Source organism: Crinia signifera, chromosome 2 (genome assembly GCF_055691185.1).
Source record: "Crinia signifera chromosome 2, ASM5569118v1, whole genome shotgun sequence".
Lineage (NCBI taxonomy): Eukaryota > Metazoa > Chordata > Amphibia > Anura > Myobatrachidae > Crinia > Crinia signifera.
The window spans coordinates 129,927,211-129,950,445 of NC_139218.1; the positions used below are offsets into that span (position 1 = coordinate 129,927,211).

At 43.0% G+C, this 23,235-nt stretch overlaps 1 protein-coding gene across 4 annotated transcripts in view; it reads right to left on the minus strand.

Annotated features, from left to right (window-relative positions):
- Positions 1-386: 386 nt before the first annotated feature.
- The window catches only part of CAMK1G (calcium/calmodulin dependent protein kinase IG), a 94,250-nt gene continuing 71,401 nt past the window's right edge, over positions 387-23,235 (minus strand). For all 4 annotated transcript variants that reach the window (XM_083172825.1, XM_083172826.1, XM_083172827.1 and 1 more), the window contains 11 exons: positions 18,316-18,444; positions 16,463-16,537; positions 14,117-14,255; positions 12,678-12,801; positions 12,328-12,403; positions 11,681-11,793; positions 10,874-10,952; positions 7,783-7,870; positions 5,802-6,862; positions 4,535-4,661; positions 387-1,691 (listed from right to left, as the gene is read on the minus strand). In XM_083172825.1, coding sequence (XP_083028951.1) covers positions 4,571-4,661; positions 5,802-6,862; positions 7,783-7,870; positions 10,874-10,952; positions 11,681-11,793; positions 12,328-12,403; positions 12,678-12,801; positions 14,117-14,255; positions 16,463-16,537; positions 18,316-18,444 — 1,975 coding nt within the window. In that variant the 3' untranslated portion in view covers positions 387-1,691; positions 4,535-4,570. The remainder of the gene's footprint in view (positions 1,692-4,534; positions 4,662-5,801; positions 6,863-7,782; positions 7,871-10,873; positions 10,953-11,680; positions 11,794-12,327; positions 12,404-12,677; positions 12,802-14,116; positions 14,256-16,462; positions 16,538-18,315; positions 18,445-23,235) is intronic.

A 23,235-nucleotide genomic window follows, 5' to 3' on the forward strand; every position in this document is an offset into this window, starting at 1 on the left:
CTACGCATGGAGTTGATTTTATATAGTGTGGCAAGCGCAGCGAGCCACCGTGCCCGAAGCGTGGCGAGCGCAGTGAGCCCCGCAAGGGGACACGGTCTCATAAGAAAACCGGGAGCCCAGATATTACATAAGTACCATTTTTTATCCTTTTTTTGCACTTATTTTTAGAAATGTAATAAAAACTACAAATTAATATATAAATATGTTTTCCTATTTGCACATTGACATATCCCATCCCACTTTTTAGCCTCTGAGTGCCGCCTGTTTCTTGACCTTGTGCATCAAGCTGGATATCTATCCCTCGTATGCCAGCCACCTTGCATAATGGAAACGGCAGCTTTAAATAAAGACACTCAAAGGAACATACTATAGCACTGGTGTTCCACATAAAAAAGTCATATTTATTAATGATTTCATATTACAGAAGCAGAACCATTGCATGTATATTTACAAAGGCATATATAACAATGTTTAATAAAACAAATGGATTAAACAACTATAAACAAAATAGGGGTTTCAAAGCAGATTCTGAGTCTATTTGCTGATGAGCTGTCCAGCTCAATGTTATCCTGTGTTCTTCAATAGGCTATGTGTCCAAGCCTGAGCTATAGTACTAAAGAGGAGATGCTTAGCTCTTGGCACAAATTGGTGCTAAGCTGCCATTACTACTGATATAACACCATTATCTTGCCTGTTAGAGTGCGGTACTGTATGTAAATTAAAGTGTCATGGGAAACAAAACATTTGCTGGTACAGATTTGCATGTACAGTACAATTTCAGAAGCACTACAACAATTAAATATACATTTAAATAAATAAATAAAAATGATACAATCTTTTTCCCATTCACATACTTTCAGTATTTTAAAATTATATTTGCCCGTGTCTTTTGATGGAAAGTCTGGTTTGCAGGTTCCAAATGAAGAGATAAAGTGATTGTCATCTCTAAACACAATTTTGGAGTTAGTGACCACAGTAATGCCATTCATCTGATCCAGATGTCCCTGTTCTTGTCTTTTGAGCATACATGGAGGCACTCTGTTCTGGAGTAGGTTGAACAGCATGACCGGGAACATCATAGTAGCTGCATGACTGCTACGGCAGTAATTCCCCCACTGTCCTTAGTCAGTTTTACCTTTACTGACAGTTGTGCATGTGTGACATGAATGGTGGCACTGAAACAGTATTAATAAAAAAATAATTGGACAAGCACAATAGGTTGCTTTTGCCTTTTTGCATTTAAAATTAAATTTAGAATTTAAAATTTAAACCAGAAATCTTCATAATCCAGATTTTCACTGTTTGTCAAATTCCATTGGAAAGACCCATGATGTCAATGTAGTTCATCCAACCCAAAACTCATAAATGTGACTAAAGCAATAAAATGCTACGCCTTCAAACACGTGAATTACAAGGCAATGTTGCCTGTAATATATACAGTCATCAGTAGGTTTTACAAGGTAGAGTCTTGTTCAAACACATAGTTTTCTCTCTCCCTGTGGTTTCCATGATTGCTTGTAGATGGTTTACAAGCCTTGCCATTGAGATTGCAGTACACTGCTGTGTCCTCAGAAAACGCCCTCGTAGTCCAGGTGATGCTCTCAAAGAGGAAATGAAAGCAAGATTCTCCTGCTTCCCTCAGAAGCGTGATCAATGTTTGGCCGTAATACACAAGTAACTGCGTAGCCCTTCTGTAGAAAAGAAACAGAATTCTGCATTAGAATGCTCAGAATGATAATAATCAGGGGAGGCTCCAGAGTTGGGGCTGCAGCACAGTTCCAAATTCAAATGGGGGAGCCACACCAACAGCCACCAACTGCCATTCCAAACTGACTCACTTGCAGTGGGAGTGGCTGTGGACTGTGTTGTAGCCCTGACTCTGGAGCTGCCACTGATTAGGATCATTACGGTATTTCAAATCCTTACATAATTCTTACAAATTCAAAGAGACAAAGAATTTTTAACAAAACAAAACCATTGCCATTTCATGCAAAATGCTAATGAAGTAAGAATGTAAAGTTCTATAAGGTCTAATAAATATTATGTCCATAAGTAAAGACCATTCCTGACCCAACATGCATTAATCCCAGGACCACGCATGTTCCATTTCTGTGACTTGGCTTCAGCAAATGGACCATATTTATTAATTATGGATATTCGAGGCAATAACAAATTATATGCTATTTAACCGCTATAAAAGGCATGCGCAGTCATAGGGCCTAGAAAACGAGTCTTTGCCTGTGATTAGGGATGCCAATCCTGGGGCATTTTTCAATCCCGGGATTGAAAAATGCTCAATCCCGGGATTCCTGGGATTGGCATCCCTAGTTTGCAGGCGTGTAACTAATACCCACCACCACACCGGCCGATCCACACCTTTACTTACATTGTAAGTAACCCTGACAGAAACCAAACCTGCAGAAACAGGAGGGGGGCGGGTTTGGGTTGGGTTTTAGCATGCTATGTGAGATCACTAAGCCCCCTCTAGAACGTGCAGACTGCTGCACTTACAGTAGCCCAGCATACATCAGTGTGAGAGAGAGTCTGTAGCTGCGGGATGGATCACATGTAAGAATAGGAGTATAAGAGGGTCACTGCCGGGCACCTCCAACAACTCTCGCTCAGGTAATTAGAACCCACTTTGTATGCTTCCGGTGGGGGCCGAGGATGGTCGCACGAACTCGGAGCTCCCTCGGAGCTCCCTTTTCCCACCCAAGGAGTTCCCCCATCCTCGGCCCCCGGAGAGGAGAGGAGAGGCGGACGAGGCGTCGGGAGACGGACGGGAGAGGATCGGAGGCAGCCGGAGGAGGCGAGGAAGCTGGAGGGGCAGAGCACGCTAGCTCCGTCCTCCAGACTGAGGGGGCAGCCGGAGGCTGCTGGGGTCGGTCCCAGGCTCCCGCTCCATTCCTAGGAGCTCCCACCCCTGGCGCGCCCCCCCCCCTCCCCTCACCACACGAGGCAAGCTACGTGCAGGCAGCGGACCGAGATCCCCTCGGTGCAGCAGCGGACCGGGATCCCCCTGGGCAGCAGCGGACCGGATCCCCCCCGGGCAGCGGCAGTCCGGGCCGAGCAGAGGCCCCATATGACCTCATCCACCAAGCAGCCCCAGCCCCGGCCAGTGGACCACGGGCACAGCGGCAGAAGAGGTCCACCCCCACGACCCACTGTGAGGTGAGGAGGATCTGGCATGGACACCAGCAGCGCCAGCCATGGCCCCAGGCTCCCTGGCTCACCCCCTCGCAGGCCGGTAGGAGAGGAGGCCTCTGCTTTGGAGGACACCGGCATATGCTACCTTCCCTGCAGGCCCTCACCACCGGCCCCCTGCCTCACCTAGGAGATGAGACCCCCTGCCCCTGGATGCCTCACCAGCAGCTATCAGCAGGGTCGAAAAGACTATCGGGCAGCAGCATGGAACTCAGCACAGGGAGGGCCCAACTCCAGCCCCAGGCCTCACTGACTCTCCCCAGGCCTCACTGACTCTCCTCTCCCCTCCCCCGCCCCCCCCCCCCCCACCACCGCAAATGGCGCCGCAAATGGCTGCCTCGGATCTGTGCACTCAGCCACGTGTAACCTCTTATCCCCTGTCCCCCGTGTGATAATTGTAATGTCTCTGCTATAACTGCAATGTCTCTGCTCATGCTGTTACCTTCCAGGCTGCTGCAGCGACCAGTGGCGCCGCTGATGGCTGCCTAGGCGCTGTGCAGCCTGGCGGGTATATGTTCTCTATGTGCCAGTACTGTCCCTGCTTATATTGTAACCTACCTGGCTGCTGAAGCGACCAGTGGCGCCACGGATGGCTGCCTAGGCGCTGTGCAGCTTGGCGGGTATGTATTCCTGTGTGATACTGTACTTGTCTGTACCTGCTTTTACTGCTACCTACCCGAGCTGGTGCAGCGACCAGTGGCGCCGCAGATGGCTGCCTAGGCGCTGTGCTGCTCGGCGGTATGTGTTCCCCGCATGTAACGTCTCAATGTAATGTATGTATTTCCCCCCCCCCCTTCATCCCTGCTGATGCTGTACTGTATATCCACAAAAAATTCCTAGTGTGCGCAAGCACACATGGCCAATAAAGTTGATTCTATTCTATTCTATTCTATTCTATATATCTTATACTACCAATACTTTATGATATAATTATGAAATAATTGATCTATTTGGCTATCTTTCCTATGACTGTCAGACCTAATGTAATTAATAACCAATTTACAATTAAATCAGCAACATTTGCTTGATAGATTTAGATTTTTAAATTTATATTTAATGCTTGTCTCCATGCAGCTGGTAGCCCAACATTCCTGCTTTCTTTAATAAAAACTAAGAAAACATTCATGCTTGAGACTGTTGGGAAAATAGCAGGCCAGTACGCCTATGCTTGAACGCTGGTTATCTGTTAGTATTATAATTTGTCAACATTCTCATATTTGTTTAAAATAGCACATGTTTTTTATTGGAATGTTATAAAAAGGCATAAAAACAATGTAACATACTATGCATCACTGTACATCAGAACATATAGTTCTATGCAAGGACTTACAATGAAATGTAGTGAGTCAAAGCACTGTCAGGCTGGTCACATGACTGAACAGACCCCTGTCTGTCCACTGCCACAGTGCGTGTAGTTTGTGGCTTTAGCTGGCGGTGTAACGCCGGTCATGAAAGGCCTGTAGAGACAACCAAAATATAGATAGGTCAGATCATGTGTACAATATGTAGCAGATAGATTTATGCGTGTTTATTTGGGAGGGGGTAAAGGGGGGTACAATATTCAGTATTATTTGCTTATGAACATTAATCTATGTTAGTTTTTCACTTTCACACTTATGTTAGTTTCACAGTTAAAGTTTTCAGGAGCCACACATGTGAGCAAACACATAAACTGTCCAGAATTAAATGCATTAGGGGAAAAAGATTTAGTGGTTGTGAACCCTATCATGTCCGTTGTCCAGCCCTGCGAGCACAACTTGCCAACTAACACAGAAGAATCAATTTGGTTTGACCACTGCCATGTGCCTTCTCTGTACAGTCTCCAATGTATTTATATACTTCTGGAGCAGTGGCGTAACTAAAATCTTAGCGCCCGAAATTCCGGCAGCGCCCCCCCCCCCAAAGTTAACCCCCCCTTACCCCCCCACAGCAAAGTTAACCCCCCCCACAGCAAAGTTAACCCCCCCCCCCACTCCAAAAGCTGTTGTAGCAGTACAGCTGTACCTCTGTGGTCCCAGACCCCCTGTCTGCTCCTGGCTACTACAGTGTCTAATGTAAATGGACCATCACAAAATGTCCGCCCCCATACAGCAGACAGTTTTCTGCTGTATGGGGGCAGACATTTTGTGATGTTCAATTTAGATTAGAAGCTTTAGTAGCCAGGAGCGGACAGGGGAGCCGGGACCACAGAGGTACAGCTGTACTGCACAGCGGCTTTTGGCATTAGAAGCAGAAGTGGATCCCGGGCTCTGGCCACCAGTCACAGAGGAAGCAGGTGAGCTCACGGCAGGCAGCAGTGGCAGCAGCATTACAATAGCCCCGCAGACCCCCGGCGCCCACACCTATACAGCGCCTCCCCACCACCGCGGGGTCTGCGGGGCTTTTGTTACGCCACTGTTCTGGAGATACTAAACGCAGTATTCTATAGGCCGCAGTGGTATTATTACTTTCAATGAAGAATTTGACTTTCTCTTGTGCCAGTCTCTGCAGGAGCATAAACCATTAAGGGTGCACATTTTTCATGACATTAACATGTGCATTGGACACTACTGTGGTATCACAGTAGTTTGGTATGCAAATCATATCAAATAACTTACTGCTTTTTGTAACCCTTCTTTGTCAGGCTACTTTCCGGGCAAGAAATCGGTTTTCCTTTTTCATAAGTTTCATCTGAGTTTCCAGTAGTCACATAAAGGTTGGTTGTGACAGCAATCTTATCAGTCTTAGTAGTACCATTTGATAAGTCCTTGGCTTTGCACTGAGGGAGCTCCATGCATAAGATATTGTAATCCAAGTTTGACCTCTCTGGAGTACTGTTCTTGGCTGTATTTGTTTGGACAGAGGATTGGGTGTTAGCCTTCTTGGAAGGGGTCTTTGGAGAACTAGCTTCTTGTTCAGATGTTTTTTGAGAAGATGGACTTAGCCCTACTTGTGAAGGAGGCTTTGCAGTGGTATTACCTTTATCAGTAGTGGGTGAAGCTGACTTTTTGGAAGAGGTATTGGTGGAAGGTGTTTTCTGTAATGAATTTCTGTGTACTTCACTTTTGTGTACTGGTGGTGAGTCAAGATCAAGTGATTGAGACATGTTTTTAGGTGTCAGATTATGTTGTCGAACTTCTTTTGAATTTGTGCCAACTTGTGTTGGCTTGCTCACAGTGGTAGCTTTGAGAGCATGGGTGGTCTGTGTCTTAGGCTTTGTTTGCGAGTGTCCATCCTTCACAGTGCATGTTTGATTGACTTCAGCAGACATCTGGCGCACTGGGCTGGTTTGTGTAGCTATATTCTGAGTTATGCTCTTCAGTGATTTACTAGAGCTTGATGGATCATTCTGGATTATTTGATTCAGATCTGGGAGAAGTTGCCCTTCAGGTGATTTTTGGTGACTTTGTTTCATAGGACTGGTATCCTTCATGGGTTCCTTCACAGCTGTCACCATGTTGGCATCAGACACTTTGCTTGGTTTTTGTTGCTGCATTTTATCCTTTTCATTTTTGTCTTCTTCCCCAGTGCTGTTGGGAAAGGGTGACATTGTGGTATCAGACACTTTGATGGTAGGTATTCGATTCTTCCCCTCAGATGCAGAACCAGTGCTGCTCTGACTGCCATGCATGTGCATTTTCTTCATGTGATAAACCACTGTTGCTGCATTAAATGCTTGCTGAAAGAGATATAAATGCATAAAAATATCAGTATTATTAATATCATCATTATCAATATTAATGTGCTATTTTCTTTCAAAATACATGCGTGCAATGGCCCTTATTCAGATCTGATCGCAGTAAAATTTGTTCTCAAAATGGGCAAAACCATGTGCACTGAAGGTGGGGCAGATGTACATGTATAAAGAGAGTTAGATTTGTGTGAGTTATTTTGTTTCTGTGCAGGGAAAATACTGGCTGCATTATTTTTACACTGCAATTTGGATTTCAGTTTCAACACAACCCAACCAAATTTAACTCTCTCTGCACATGTTACATCTGCCCCATCTGCAGTGCACATGGGTTTGCCCATTTTGATAACAAATTTGTACTGCGATCAGATCTGAATAAGTGCCAATATTCATTAGCTGCACAAATTCTAAGTGCATCATAAACATAATTATTGTTTACCAATTAGTAAGATTAACATTTTAAATGAATCAGTTTTCAAACCAATTCCCAAAGCTTGGTAACAACTAACTAATACTAACTAACAAACCAATTTAGAATTCAGTGAGCAATACTTTCAACAACAGGAAACAGAACCAACTGGACCCACCGATTTCTATTCAAATGCTAAAAATTTCATCTTTAGATAAGAATGAATATAATATTGTGGGTTACTTTTGATACAGAAAATAGGTACTAATGAGGGCTATGTATACTTAATATAAAGAACGCCCAGCATCAATATTTGCCATCATTTTCTACCCTTCAAGTGACAACAAGTGGCTTAATTGTGTTCCTGTGCCATTGTTATACTCACAAAAACCTGCATAGACTGTTATTTCTCTATTTACTTAATAGCTTAGGGTACACAGATATATAGTTACTGCAAAAAAAGAAAAAAGGGGGTTGTTAAGGCAATGTATAAACTCACCTTCCATTTGCTTTTAGCAAAGTTCTTCTTTATTTGGATGCTCACTGAGCGGTAGATGTCTCTATGGAGAGCTGTATTTCCAGCAATCCTACAGAGGGTGAAAACATTAAATATTATTAAATATCTATATTAAAGATAGAGATGCCTATAATATAATATAGAGTTGGTTTTAAACAAGTCACAGTGTACTATATTTAAGGGTCTATACATTTAAAATACTGTAAGCCGCTCTCAATTATCCAAGAAAGCCAAAACTTGTGATTGATAAAACTGGTTGTGTATAATAAATAGTTCTCCAGCCAATCAGCCCCCAACTGCTCCTGAGGGAGGTGTTCGTTGAAAACTCCGAAACGCGTTGAGCATACTTCTACACTGTTCCAAATCCAGCACCAAATCCATTGGTATTCTGAACCATGTCGTCTCTGTTGCCTTGCCTGCAAGTGAAACTTGCCAATTATATTGATCTTTCTAGATGGACTAGGCAGGGTATTCACCAGAACACTGCATTTATCGACACTCTTTATATGCCCTGCTTTTCCAATATCTGAGGGGCATCATTGCACAACAAACCCTAAATCCTATATATATATATATATATATATATATATATATATATATATATATATATATATATATACAAGCAGGCAATCAGACCGCACACATGGGACTTATCTCTTAGCAACAAAGATTAGGCATCAGCCAGTTTCAGTGCAAGCTTTCGTTTTTTCTAGCCTGAGGACGGGATAATAAAACTTCCCGAAAGCTTGCACTGAAACTGGCTGATGCCTAATCTTTGTTGCTAAGAGATAAGTCCCATGTGTGCGGTCTGATTGCCTGCTTGTATTTGTACCTACTGACCTGCACCCGGGCTGAAGTGAGTTGGAGTTGGAGTGTGCCGGCATATCGCTCCATATATATATATATATATATATCTACGGTACTCTTTACCTAGCACGGCGCCCACGATCTTGATCGTGGGCATCGTGAGGTAAAAAATCGCGTCGGTCGCGTCGTATGCGGGCTAAAGATGCCCGGACGCGACGCGACCGACGTGATGTCCACGATTTCCCCATTGAAAACCATGTTAAACATGGACATCGCGTCGGTCGCGTCGCGGCCGGCCATAAATGTGCACACGATGGCCGCGACGCGATGCCCACGATTTGCCATAGGAATCAATGTTAAAAGGCCCGATGGACACGATTTTCATGTTAAATGGCTGAATGGACCTGATTTTACCATAGGAAACAATGTTAAATGGGCCTTAGAGCCCAAATACTTACCCTGAACTCTGAAATGGCCCCAATTGTTTACGCCACCCCACGATCAACGTTAACCCGAAGCGTGGCGAGCGCAGCGAGCCCGCGAGGGGCGGCGGTACGCGTCCTCCGACCTTTTCATACCCCCACTATCCACGTCGGCGTGGAGTTGAGAATAGAATAGTGTGGCGAGCGCAGCGAGCCACCGAGCCCGAAGCGCGGCGAGCGCAGCGAGCCCCGCGAGGGGACACGGATACCTGTGAAGCCCGCGAGGGGACGCGGATAGCTGTGAAGGTATCCGCGTCCCCTCGCGGGGCTCGCTGCGCTTGCCACGCTTCGGGCTCGGTGGCTCGCTGCGCTCGCCACACTATTCTATTCTCAACTCCACGCCGACATGGATAGTGGGGGTATGAAAAGGTCGGAGGACGCGTACCGCCGCCCCTCGCGGGCTCGCTGCGCTCGCCACGCTTCGGGTTGACGTTGATCGTGGGGTGGCGGTAACAATTGGGGGGGCCATTTCCCAGTCAAGGTTGCCTATTTGGCCTCTGTGGCCCATTTAACATTGTTTCCTATGGCCACATCGGGTCCATTGAGGCATTTAACAGTAAAATCGCGTTGGTCGGGCCATTTAACATTGATTGCTATGGGAAATCGGGTGCATCGCGTCGCGGGCATCGCGGGTACATTTATGGCCGGCCGCGACGTGACCGACGCGATTTCCATGTTTAACATGGGTTTCGATGGGAAATCGCGGGCATCGCGTCGGTCGCGTCGCGGCCAGACATAAATGTACCCGCGATGCCCGCGATGGGCGCCGTGATAGGTAAAGAGTACCATATATATATATATATATATATATATATATATATATATATATATAAACACTCGCCTTTTGCATGTGACAAAACCCAAGGATTGTGAATATTGTTTTATGACATATACCATTATTTTATATGTGCTATTTCTTTAAATTGCTAGTTTGAGCTCATATTATTATTCTATATCTATGATTAAATAATACCAAGGTACATTGCTTGCAAATTACGGACATTCCCGATAAGCCACGCCCCCATATTTGAGACCACAACCTTTGTGGTAATACTTCCCCATAATGAAGTTTAATATATTTACATCCTCTCTTTCCTTTTAACATTCCAATTTTTTGAATTACTGTTCCCTGTATTTCATTTTTTCATTGCATTCTGAATATCACAGAGAACCTTTCATGCATGCTCAAGCTGTATAGGGAATGAGTCATGCGTAAAAGAGATTGATATATCTCTACAGGATCCTTCCACCCTATTCCATTGTCAGACACTAGTGACTAGTGCATACTTGAAGAACGAAGAATAAAACAGCACACATTAGTCAGTGGCCAAATCATAGTAGCATGTGAAAGAAAAGATATATTCACCTAAATGAATTTGGTAAGTCATAAGAATGATTGTATCTGTGCACGTGCCCACCCAGCGCTGTCTTTGTCAACAGACAAATGAATACACAAAACATTTGCTGCTTTTGGAAAGCAGATTACAAGAAAACCATGTATTAACTGTTTTTAATTTCCACTGCCAGGCACAAGCTAATTAGATGATCATAATTATTAGGCACGACTATAATACTGAGTTGTTTCCAAATTGCTAGACTGCGTTTATAGACTAATTTATTTCTGGTCTGGCAGAGCGGTACTTTTTTTAATATGGCACTTAGGATAGATGTGTAGCATTGATATGTGAAGTGCCTCTTGCTTCTGTGCTAACAGCTGTTCATGTTGTCAAAGCAGTTTCACACTAAAATCATGTTGCTCTGCCAGCGGGATCTTGGAATCTTACCATGGATGCTGGAGAGCATCTTCACAGTTATATCGTTTCTTGGGATCTTTTTCCAGCAGACGGCTTATGAAATCTTTTGCTGGAGAGTGAGATAAAAAAAAACTGTGGTTAAGATAATAAAGATTTAACCCAGTTTACAGACAGATAACACTCCCATAGAAGCAGATGGAATGTTAGTGTAGAATGGGAGGTGTTTCTATGGTGACTGTTTTATGTTACTGAGCTCCCCAATATATGTAGCAGGTTAGTTGTGTTCCAAATGCTGCGTATATCCAAACTAGGTTAGCCATTCCCGGGATCGGCGAGATCCTGGGGTTTGGCCCTAAAATTGCCAGGTTTTGAATCCCAGGATTTCGTGGATCAGACTGCGCATGTGCAGTCTATTGCTGGGTAGCACCTGGGCACCCGGTGAGACACAGCCCAAATGCTCCCATCTACAGCTGTATGGTTCGGTGCAGCGTGACTTAGGTCACACTGCGCAGCCCGCCGCTGCACCCCTGCACCCGGGCGCAACACTCCTGAACGCACCCAGCCTCACCACCCACCCATGTGTATAAATATGTGGGCAGCTGGTTTGGAGGTGTGGTTTTTTTTATTAAGTAGTCCAAGCCCAGGGGTCCCGGGAATCACGAATCCCGGGATTGATAAAAAGGCCCTGGGATTGGCATCCCTTACCCAAAGTCAGGCATAAAATGTTCTGTTTTATGAGTGGATAAAGAAAACTCATTAGAACTGGTCTATAATTGAAATTAAGCAAACTTAAAAGCTACAGGACAGTAAATATAATAAAATATATACATTACATACCAGATTTGGAAATATCGTCCCAAAAAGGTGATTCAAACTCATATGTTCCTTCTCGGATTTTCTCAAAGAGTCTAGATTCTGTTTCCTCGTAGAATGGAGGATACCCACAAAGCCTAATGTTTTAAAATAAATAAATAATTGATGAACTACATGTACTATACAGGCACATATGAAGGTCAGATTCATGCACCATTCCTCCCCAATTACACTCCTGCCAACCAGTGGCTTCACATCTTATTTCTAGTTGATGCATCCAAAGTAGTCTGGTGATTATAAACTTGAATTTGACCCAATGCCAAAAGGATTGTGTAGAGAAATTTGGAACAAATTATGCAATTAACTCTGTCATCCTTGCGTTCTGTAATGGGGTGGTGAACATGGCTGTGCTTCTGATTATCCACATATTTTATTATTGGCCATGAACAGCACTGGTTTTGCCATCACATTCTCCATAAAATACATTGATTTGGCAATGGACTACCAATTATAGTCACTCCTGCAGCACCCCACGGTGCTTTGGCATCCATATTGGGAATTACTGCAGAGGGTTATTACTTTCTATTATTATACTATTTACACATAGAAGAGAAAACCAGAATATCTAAGTCACATATATAAAAACACAACAATGTCAATAGACTACTTACAGAATGTATGTTATGACTCCTATAGACCAGCAATCAACTGCTTTACTATATGGCTTTTGTGCAAGGACCTCTGGCGCTAGAAGCAATGGAAGCAACCTCATATTAGACAACATATATCAGATGAACAGCTCTTCATCACAATCAGATGCATACTGGAGATGGCAGGAAAGGTAGGAACAGAAAGCTTAATACAAGACTCGGGAGTGGATGTACTAAGCCTTTGCGAGATAACGTGGATGGAGATCAAGCATCAACAGCCAGCTCCCAAATGCCATGTTACAGGCTGTGTTTAAAAAACGACTGTTATGATATCGCAAAAAAAGCACCGAATTATACAGTATTATGCTCACCAACATATCCTGGAGTTCCGCATGCAGTGGACATAATCCCAGTTTCCTCCATTTTGGAAAGGCCAAAATCTGTTATCATGATTTTAGCATTTTCATCAGGGGTGAGGTAAAGAAGGTTTTCTGGCTGCAATTAACAAATATATTAAGAAAATGTAATCCCTACATTGTAAACAATAGTGGAAGGAAATCGTATTCTTAAAATCATCATAGTATTACACTTTGTATCCATAATTATGTAGATTGATATACCAACTATTACTGGTGTTTTTCTCATATTGGGACAGATTCTCTAAGCTTTAAAAGTGATACAATGGAGAGTGATAAAAAGACAGCCAATCAGCTCCTGCCTGCCATGTCATTTGAAAAATGTGAGGTAGGAGCTGATTGGTTGGTTATCACTCTTCATTTCATCACTTTTGAAGCTTAGAGAATCATCCACTGAAGAATGTATATCTATTACTCATATCATTGTTTATGCATGAGACAGGCATGTATCAAAACAAATATTTGTGTTATTGAAATTTATTATGGACTAACAGCAACTTTGTAAAAATGTGTAGCTTGATAAAGCTGTTGGTGTTCAGTTAGGTCAATTTTTTCAGATAGCTGAAAAAACGGAACTAAGTTGATGCGTAATTTTAATTTAATTGTGGGTGGTTTCGTCGCTATTGAAGGTATTTTTAAAAAGCGCCAAAAACAGGTGCAATTTTGTGGATTGGAGGCTAATTTAGCGAATGGGGTGTTTTTTCCCTCTAACAAATATTTTGCTTAGATAAAAACATTGCCACAACAATTGAATAGGGAAAATTTGCCCATTAAAAGTGCAAATTTTCCGCCTAGGCAAAAAATTGGCAGTAATTGAATACCCCCCTTGTATCTTATATAGGGGGAGATTCTCTAAGCTAAAAATGCGGTAAAAACCCCGTTATCGGGGTTTTTACCGCATTTTGGGATGCTGTAAGCATCCCCCGCCGGGTTACTGCGGCGGGGGGCATCGCCAGAAAAATCTAGCGATGCCCCATAGAAGCCAATGGGCTTCTATCGCAACCCTCCGCCGCCCCGCGCCGACCCCCCGCCGCCCCGCATCGCCCCCTCCCCCCTCACCTGTGTCCGGGCAGCACAGCGCAGTGCTGCCCGGACCTGTGACCTCCTCCCTGCACTGATCCTCTTCCGGGTGCAGGGAGGAGGAGAGCCCGGTGCAGCAGCAGCAGCGCCGGGTGTGGGAGGGAGGGGAGAGCCGCCGGGACCTGCTGGGACCCGGCGACTCTCACCGCAAAGGACAGCTCTTAACGCAAGAGCTGTCCTTTTCCTTAATTATCGCATATGTTACAGCATATGCGATAATTAAATATGCGATGGGCGGCGAAGGGGGGCGGAGATTCTTAGAGAATCTCCCCCATAGATTGGTAACTTTAATACTTCATTTTACATCTCTTTACCTTTAAATCCCTGTGGACAATTCCATTGTCATGTAGATATTTGACAGCTGACAGAACCTGAAGTATTACATTGCTGGCATCTTTTTCAGTGTATACTCCACGTTCTAATATACGATCAAAGAGCTCTCCTCCAGACACCCTACAGTATACAATCGCACAGACAGATTACGTTATGGCTATATTATTTTAGATACATTAATAGCACCACAGTTTCATAAACTACAAACGTAACAGAAAGGCATTTTGTAATGTCAAGATTTTCCCACTAGCAAATGCTTGTACAGTAAATCACAACAATGATTCAATGATGAAATCTATGCTAGCAGCACCCAGCTATGACTGTCAATGCATCAGGATATTGTATGTGATGTATAGTAAAAAAGCATACCTGAGGACAGTTCTGATTTTCACTGACTAGAAGGGCTAAGGCCTTCTTGAAAGCAGGTGTGCAAACACCCAATATATACAAATAGTCACTTTATGGTACTATTATTGATTAATAATTATTAATATGGTCCAAACTAATATGCAGCTACCATGGTAACCACTGATGTCACAGGTAGTGAGTACAATGACTTTGGAATACCCCTCTCAGCTCTGCTTTCACTTTTTACACAACCCCCTCCATCTTGTCCCTAATTTGATGTCACATGTGAATCTGTCTTTTATCAGGTTGATTGCGTCTATGGGGGAGATGCGGTTGTAGGAGAAGGGTGTGAATGGCCACTTCAGGTGTACTAATATAGCTAGTTAAATTATTTGCCACATTTGAATACACCCCAACGTCTTGCAGCAGTCAATGTGGTTTGTGTCTGCTCTCTACACCCTGCTGCACCACTGTTCTTACCCCAATGGCTGTCCTTTGTTAACATCTTCATGCATAGGGCATTCTTGAATGCCCTATGCATGCACCACAGGCTTCCTACAGATGGAGCCGGGCTCTTCTTTGCAGGGGATGGTGATGGCGACGCCATCCGACAACCCCCGGCACCCGCCATCTGTATTTGCGAAAGGGGACACGCGCGCACGAGATGCGCGCGCGTCCCCTTCCGACGGCTTCCCCCAGGTCCCCGCCGGCTTGTCGGCGGTCACCCGGGGTCCCCACCGCCTCCCCGCACCCCCCCTAACCCTGTCCGTCTCCCTGAAGCGGAGACGGACAGGGTCCCGTCGCCCCGGCGACGGAAACTGAGGCGTGCGTGAGACGCGCGTGCCCGTAAAACGCATGCGCATCTCAGTCAGATGGCGAGCCAGGCTGCTGGCGGATCGCCAGCGGTGACGTTCTGGCGATTCGCCAGCAAAGAAGAGCCCGGCCCCATCTGTATATCTCCAGAGTGTTACGGTATAGATGATAGGCAATGTCTAAGTCAACATCACTAGGTGGACCACTAATGGTCAACACTGAGTAGGTCGACTCCGAAAAAAAGGGTTGACATACCGTAGGTCGACTCTGCCAAAAGGAAGACACACGCTTATGGTTAATATGGGCAAGGTCAACATTCAAAAGGTTGACATGAGTTTTTTTATATCTATTCTGTATATGTTACCCACATGATTTGGGCATACTATTATATTCCCGCTTTATGTCCACTAGGATGGTAAAGCATGAACAAAACACCTTTTGTCATATTTTGTCACCTTGCATATGTCTACCATAAGCTTGCGTTGACCGTTTGGTATTGCTGACCCAAGGTATTTCGACTCTTTTAATGTGTCAACCTAGTCATTGTTAATCATTAGTGGTCGACCTAGTGACTGTCATCCTAGATGTTGTCTGTCCAATGACTGCATACTCTCCCGAATGATCTGATACAGCAGAGATGGGGAACCTTCAGCCTTCCAGCTGTTGTTGAACTACACATTCCCTGCAACAGTTTTAGCATAGAAAAATAGCAAAATTGTAGCAAGGCATGCTGGGATGTATAGTTCAACAACAGCTGGAGGGCCGAAGGTTCCCCATACCTGCTCTGCAGCAAAAGGGTTAAATCCCCACAGCCTTAGATCTGATGTCCAAAATAAATGCCAATTTTCTTTTTCTTGAAAGACAATTGAAGGGTTATATCCAGAAGCAGCAAATACCCATGTTAAAGCAGCCTCACTTCCGGCACACAGTCATTTTTGTGATCTAAGCTAAGAATAGTTCACTTAAGGTGTAATAGAGGAAACATTGCAATAAGCACTGAAAATGTTCAGCTTTCATTTATATGATGGATAGTCAATTGTTATGTGTAAAATAATACAGCAAAGTATAAATGATAGCCTCCCTTGGACACAATCTTTTATAATGCAGTAACAGTGAGTTCTATAAAATGGAACAATTATTCTCTGGTACATGTCAGCACTACTTACAGCTGCATGACGAGGTAGAAGTGTGAAGAGCTCTCATAGATATCTTCAAGTGTCACAATGTTATCGTGTTTAATCCTGAGGAGAACAGGACAAAACATTTGCTCTTACTGGAGGTAGAAATGAATTGGGGAATTCACTGTACACATGAGGGAATATACATTTTTGGGCATTCATTTGTGCTGTCATACACAATTAGAGATAAAATATATATTGGTTAATTCTGTCTCAAATGTATGATCAATATCCATAATACCATTGCACTCTCTAAAATACACAATACATAAGCTTTATTATTTAACCCTTTGAGTGCCAAGTAAATTTGACAAAATTGGAGGGAAAATTGCCAAGGAAACATTTTTATTCATCGTAATCGGTGATGTTCATCTTATATAATCTTTTTTGTTTTACGCAACATTTTTTAACAACATTATATAAGAAATATATATTTCTAGCCGATATTTTGCACATCTTTCTCAGAGATGTTGCACTCATTATTTGCGCATATCTCACAGAGATGCTGGCATTTTAGCAGATATTTTACGCATCTCTCACATAGATGTTGGCACTCAAAGGGTTAAATCAGGCATGTCCAACGTTGGCCCTCCAGATGTTTTGAAACTACACATCCCAGCATGCTTTGCAATAGTTTTAGTATTCTCTAATAGCAAAACTGTGGCCAAGCATGCTGGGATGTGTAGTTTCACAACATCTGGAGGGCCAACGTTGGACATGCCTGGGTTAAATAATACCATATGGTGGCTGAATAAAGAATGGCTAGCTGATCAGTGAGACCATTTCATTGTGTATTTGCTGTCTGACTGTTAGCAGAAAAAAAATCACAGAAAATACTCAACTTGGTACTATTGGGTAACCTTGGTTTAGAATCAGTGGCGTAACAATAGCCCCGCAGACCCCGCGGTGGCGGGGAGGGGCTGTGTAGGTGTGGGCGTCGGGGCTCTGCGAGGCTATTGCAATGTCTCTGCCGGCTGCCGGGAGCTCACCTGCCTTGTCTGTGGCCGGAGCCCGTGACAGAAGATTTGTTTGTGGTCCCGGCTCCCCTGTCCCCTCCTGGTTTCTGCTTCTAATCTAAATGGACCATCACAAAATGTCTGCCCCCATACAGCAGAAAACTGGCTGCTGTATGGGGGCAGATGTTTTGTGATGGTCCGTTTTCCTTAGACGCTGGAGCCAGGAACGGACAGGGGATCTGGGACCGCAGACAAGGTGCGGGAACCTGCTACAGCGGCTTTTGGAGGGGTGAGGCAGGGGGGTTAACTTTACTGTAGGGGGGGCTAACTGTGTGGGGCACTGCCAAAATTTCAGCGGGGGGGGGCACAAAACTTTTAGTTACACCACTGCTTAGAATGATCAAAGTGTAAAACACCATATATACGGGGCAATGGGTGCTCCGTGCTGAACGAGCGGCCTAATCACAGATTGCTTCGCACACATTGCTGCACATGTGATACACCCGCAATGTGTGCTGAGCGATCTGTGTGGAGCAGTGTTTTGCCTGTGCTTATAGGCAGAACACTGCGAACCAAGCAGGATAGACACTGCATGCACTGTCTATCTTTTGTGGGCGATGGCTACGCGCAGGATCACGCATCACCATTGCTATAGGGTGTACATATGGAGTGATCCATGCTTAATTTTTAAGGGTTATGCCCCTGGGAGGAGGGTTATGCCCCTTAGAAATAGAGCTTAAATCACCCTGTGTATACACCCCGTGTGTATGCCCCTAAACATTAACAGCCAGCCTTAACACATTTCTAGGACTAGCACATTTCTCAAAATACATTTTCAAGCTAAATTGAATATAATACAGAAATATGAGTGGAAGAAAGCCATACCTTTTTAGCACTGCAATTTCATTCTCCAAACTTCGATCTCTTGAACTGTTTACTTTTTTGATACACTTCAGGGCAAAGTTTTGTCCAGTAGATCTGTTCTTCACCAGATATACCTCGGAAAAGGCCCCACTGTAAGAAGTGAAGAACAAGTTAGATATATAAATGTAAAACCACATAGTAGCATGATTTACACCACAGCCTTTCTGCAGCAACTTGACAAGACCTTCACATAACTACTTTCTGCTGTTGGGGACTCTGCTCATTCTATTATCTATCTATAGTTTTATGCTTTCCTCCATTTCCATTGTCACACATAAAACTGTTCCTACCATAGGCATCCTTGTCCTCACTAACACAACCATATGAGCAGATGGGTTACTGAGGTCCCACATGATCAGCTCACTCAGATTGTGCTGCTGTGAGGATTCCTGTGAATTGATTGGCTTAAATTTGCTCTACCTTGACTCACTGGGGATATAATAGGTGAGATGAATATGAATGACTGATGTGAATGACTAAATATTATCTGTTAAGTGCTGCAGTATATGTGCCTGCTGTATAAATAACTGTAAATAAATAATTAAATACAGATACTTTAGCGGTTTAACTCTGGTCGCATTGTCCTTGAAAGAAAAAAAAATGTTGCGTTCAAGTGAAACTTCCAAGTTCCCTGCAAATGCAACATTTAAGGCATACCTCTCAACATTATCATGGTTAAATCTGGGATTAGGCATGGCTTCGGGACACCCGCTCTCTCTTTCATTATTCTGGGTTCATGCCTACTACTTTTAGAGAAACTGTGGCCTGGGAATGGGATGATGGAACAGTGCCCAAAAAGTGGGACAGATGGGAAGTGTTTGAAGTTATGTGAATTAAAATTGGTTATACAATTCCTTCCAATTCACAAGCGTCTGTATGCTAAGAAAAGGTGATAAGCACAAGATGATCACATCATTAATGGCTTATATAGATTTTATGTATTATTTACTTAGTGATATATGAATGTCACAATTTTATTTTAAATGAATAAATTAAACAAAGTGCGGGCATCCCGGCATGCCTTCCCTTAGTTTTGCTATTAGGCCATGCTGAAACTGATGCAAGGCATTCTGGTATGTGCAGTTCATCAACAGCTGGAGGGTCACCTATTGCCCACCCCTGGCCTAGATAGATCAGAAGGTCTACATGCACTAGGGTCAGTAGATTTTTCTACTGACTTTCATTATTTGTTGTTATTTTTAGCGTAACTCTAAGCATCTCCCTAGTTCCTAAACCTAAATTCACCTCACATAGCCTAACCATAGCCCTTTGCCTAGTGATTAACTCTTATTTCCCGTACCCTAACCTCCTACAGATGCCTAACACTAATTTCACCTCACATAGCCTAACAATAGCCCTCTGCCAAGTGTCCAATCATGGGCGTAACTCCGAGAGGCAATGGAGGCTCAAACCTCCAGGCTCCAGGCCCTGAAGCGGCACCTGCATGTAAAGCAGCACCTGTGTGGTTCTTAGCGTAATCCAAGTGTGACCACTGCTCTTGCAATGGAGCACTGCTGTGCACCTGTAGTTAATTGGCTCTATACCAGGAGCCCTGCTAACATCTACAACAGGGGGCAGGATGGCTCCTGCCTGGTACCACTGAGCCTGCACTGCAGCAAGCAATGCTGCTGGACTCTGAGATGATACTCGCAGGTGAATGTTGACACACACACACCATATTTGGGGTGGGGGCACCAAACTACAACTGGTCTCTGGGAAACTGAGATGAATTTACGCCCCTGTATCCAATGCTAGCCTCTCCTATCATTGCCTACCTCTAATCTTTCTTCAGGTGCCTAACTTTACATTCACCTCAACCCTAACCCTCAACCTAGTGAGTAATCCTAAATTCACCTCATGTAGCCTAACCATTGCCCTCTGCCTAGTGTCTTACCCTAATCTCCCCACCCGTAGCCTAACACTAACCCTTCCCCATGGGCTTAACCCTAAATACACCTTAGATAGCCTAACCATAGCCCTCTGCCTATTGTCCAATTCTAACCTTCCCTCCTATAGCCTAACCCTAACCTTAAAACTCACGGAAAACCATATGTTTACTTTTTTATGTATTGTCCTTTTGTATGGCGTAATTTTGACTTTGTCCATATTTTGACCTTAGTGTCTGTCTTTCGAATTACTGTAGCCCTAACGATCCTGTTGCTATCTACCTATTGCTTGTGGAGCTTGTGGTGTTGACCCATTGACTTTTTATCTAGATACTGTTGATCCTCTATTAGGATCTATTGAAGGCATGGGTTGCCATGGTACAGTATGTTTAGGGTAATTGCACATAAACACACACCCACAGACAAACACATAGAGATATATCATACATTGAAGGTACTAAAGGCAGGATTGCATATTCTGCTGTACCTTCATTATGGCAATAATCCTGATGCATGCAGGGTTTCGCTGCAATAGGTGTGGATACTGTGGCGGGATCTAGGTTTCAATGGTATTCATATCATTTCTTAGGTATACATTATTAGCTACAAATCGGACAACAGAGAAGTTATCTATCTGTATGTGAGAATGGAAGACAATAGCTGTAAGGTCACCCACCGCGGAGAGTTTGGTAATTGCACAATGCACCTATTAGCTTCTGTAGAAAGAACATGTTATAGTATATAGCCTTTCCTGCCCAGTGTCTTTACATTTAGAAACAATAGAAATCCATGCAGAGTATTTCTGGGAGATGTGACAGGAGAAAATATTGTCATTCTAACTAGGCAATTATTATTCCACTTCAATGAATGAATTACTTTTCCGTTGTAAAGAAGATCAGTGTGCAATAGAGGAATACTAGAATGGGCTAAAGGATACTATTGTCCACATGACAATAGTTCTACAGTAACAAGAGATGTGTAAAATATCAAAGCATTTGTATCATTCCCATGTCGAATTGTTCCACATGACTTTTATTTGGCCAAGAATTAAAACCACAACACCAGGGTAACGTTACTAAGATGGGAGTGCTATCAAAGATGGGATGCTGCCCAAAGCAACCATTTAGATTATATCTATTATCTTCGAGAAGGTGCTAAATAAATAGTAAAATCTGATTGGTTGTTATGGGCTACATCCCATCTTCAATAGAACTCATCTTAGTAAATTTACCCCATAGAGCTGAATAAATGGTTATCATCACGCCAACCATTTTTTAAGAGCATGAAAATTATAGAAATAAAATTATAATCAGCTCTACAAGAATGGCCTACTGTACTCCGAAATGTAATTGCCACAAATTTCTGCTACAAGTTTGGCAGGAATGTGTGTGCTGCATTGTGCCATTTTCACTGCCATATACTATAAAAGGATTTCCCAAAGTTTTCAGGCATTTCTGAAAAACACCTCTCATTTTATGTCATTTTGTCCACTTTTTTTATTTTGTCCATTTTGAATTTGCTCACTATTGCTGGCGAAAAGATATTTATCTGCAATTCCAAGTCTTGGTCCCATCTTTGTGACATTTTGACATTACGAGGGAAATTTACTAAAGGAAATTTGTAAAAAAAATAGGTGTATTTGTATCCAGAAATACACTTATTTTTGACATTTACTATATCGAAAATACGGCAATTCGTATTCGTATTGATGTGCTATCAATACGAATACGAATTGCCGTATTTTCGGGATAGTAAATGTCAAAAATAAGTATATTTCTGGATACAAATACACCTATTTTTGACAAATTTCCATTAGTAAATTTCCCCCTACATGTATGGTGAATCAAGGCCATATTCCAGTGGTTTTCAACCTTTGTGACGCGGCACCCTGAGGTGCATTGGGGGACTTGCAGGGGTGACCTGGGTTGCTGGTCCAGGACCAATTAAAGTTATTTATGTCCAATATAATAGTCAACTTATGGGCAAGAAGAAGTCCATTTTGTCCATTACCACACAACTGATCCTAAGAATGAGATATAAACACCATTTATTCAACTTAATATTTGTTTCTGACTTTCTCAATGAGAAACCTTTAGCCTAGGGGTGCCGTGATAACATTTCTGATGCTTCGGGTGCCATGATTCAAAAAAGTTTGGGAACCCCTGCCATATTCACAAGTCTCATCCAATCATGATGAAGTGTTTCGTTTGTAATGTTTTATTATTTATTGCAAATGTTTTTTCGTCGTCTATTTTAAGGAACTAATTAAATCTGTAATATTATGTAAGTATTTAATTAACATCTAGTTCCCCTACTTGTAATCTTGGTCATTTATTTCATTAGTATCAATAATTGCTTAGCAACTCTTCTAAATCCCTGAATGTCTTATCTTCTGGTGATTCGAAATGGGAACATTGGCATCAAAACTGACCTTTAATTGTAATTCAAAACTTGTCCAGCTTTATCAACCAAGTGTATTTGAGTACATTGCTCTGTTCGCAGTCACCTACTGTGATGATAATGGCTGGGCAACCTTTATTTTAAAAGGAGGTTTAGTGAATATATTTTCAGCTGAATTTGTTTTCCTGACATTTTAACAAATTAATGTGGCAGAATTATCTGTATAGAGAATTGTCTGGCTTTTCTCACTGGCACAATAAAGCAATTGCAGATGATCTTTTATTTAGATATTTTACCTGATACAGTATATTATTTATATGTTTTAAACTTATACAGACAATTTGAATGGCTTATTATTTAATGTACAGTACATACTGTAGTAAAATTAATTATAAACGATGTGTATTGTGTATTATAAACTACAGTATATGTGTATTCTTCCCAAATTGTCAGATACAGAAGTACCAACACACTCGCCATTCCTAAGAATGGGGTGCAAACAGCACCCACTTCCCGGGATGGGGTGCGGTGGCCTGTGACCACACACTCTAGTAAATACAAACACAGGGGGCAGCACTCACTACAACAAACTAAC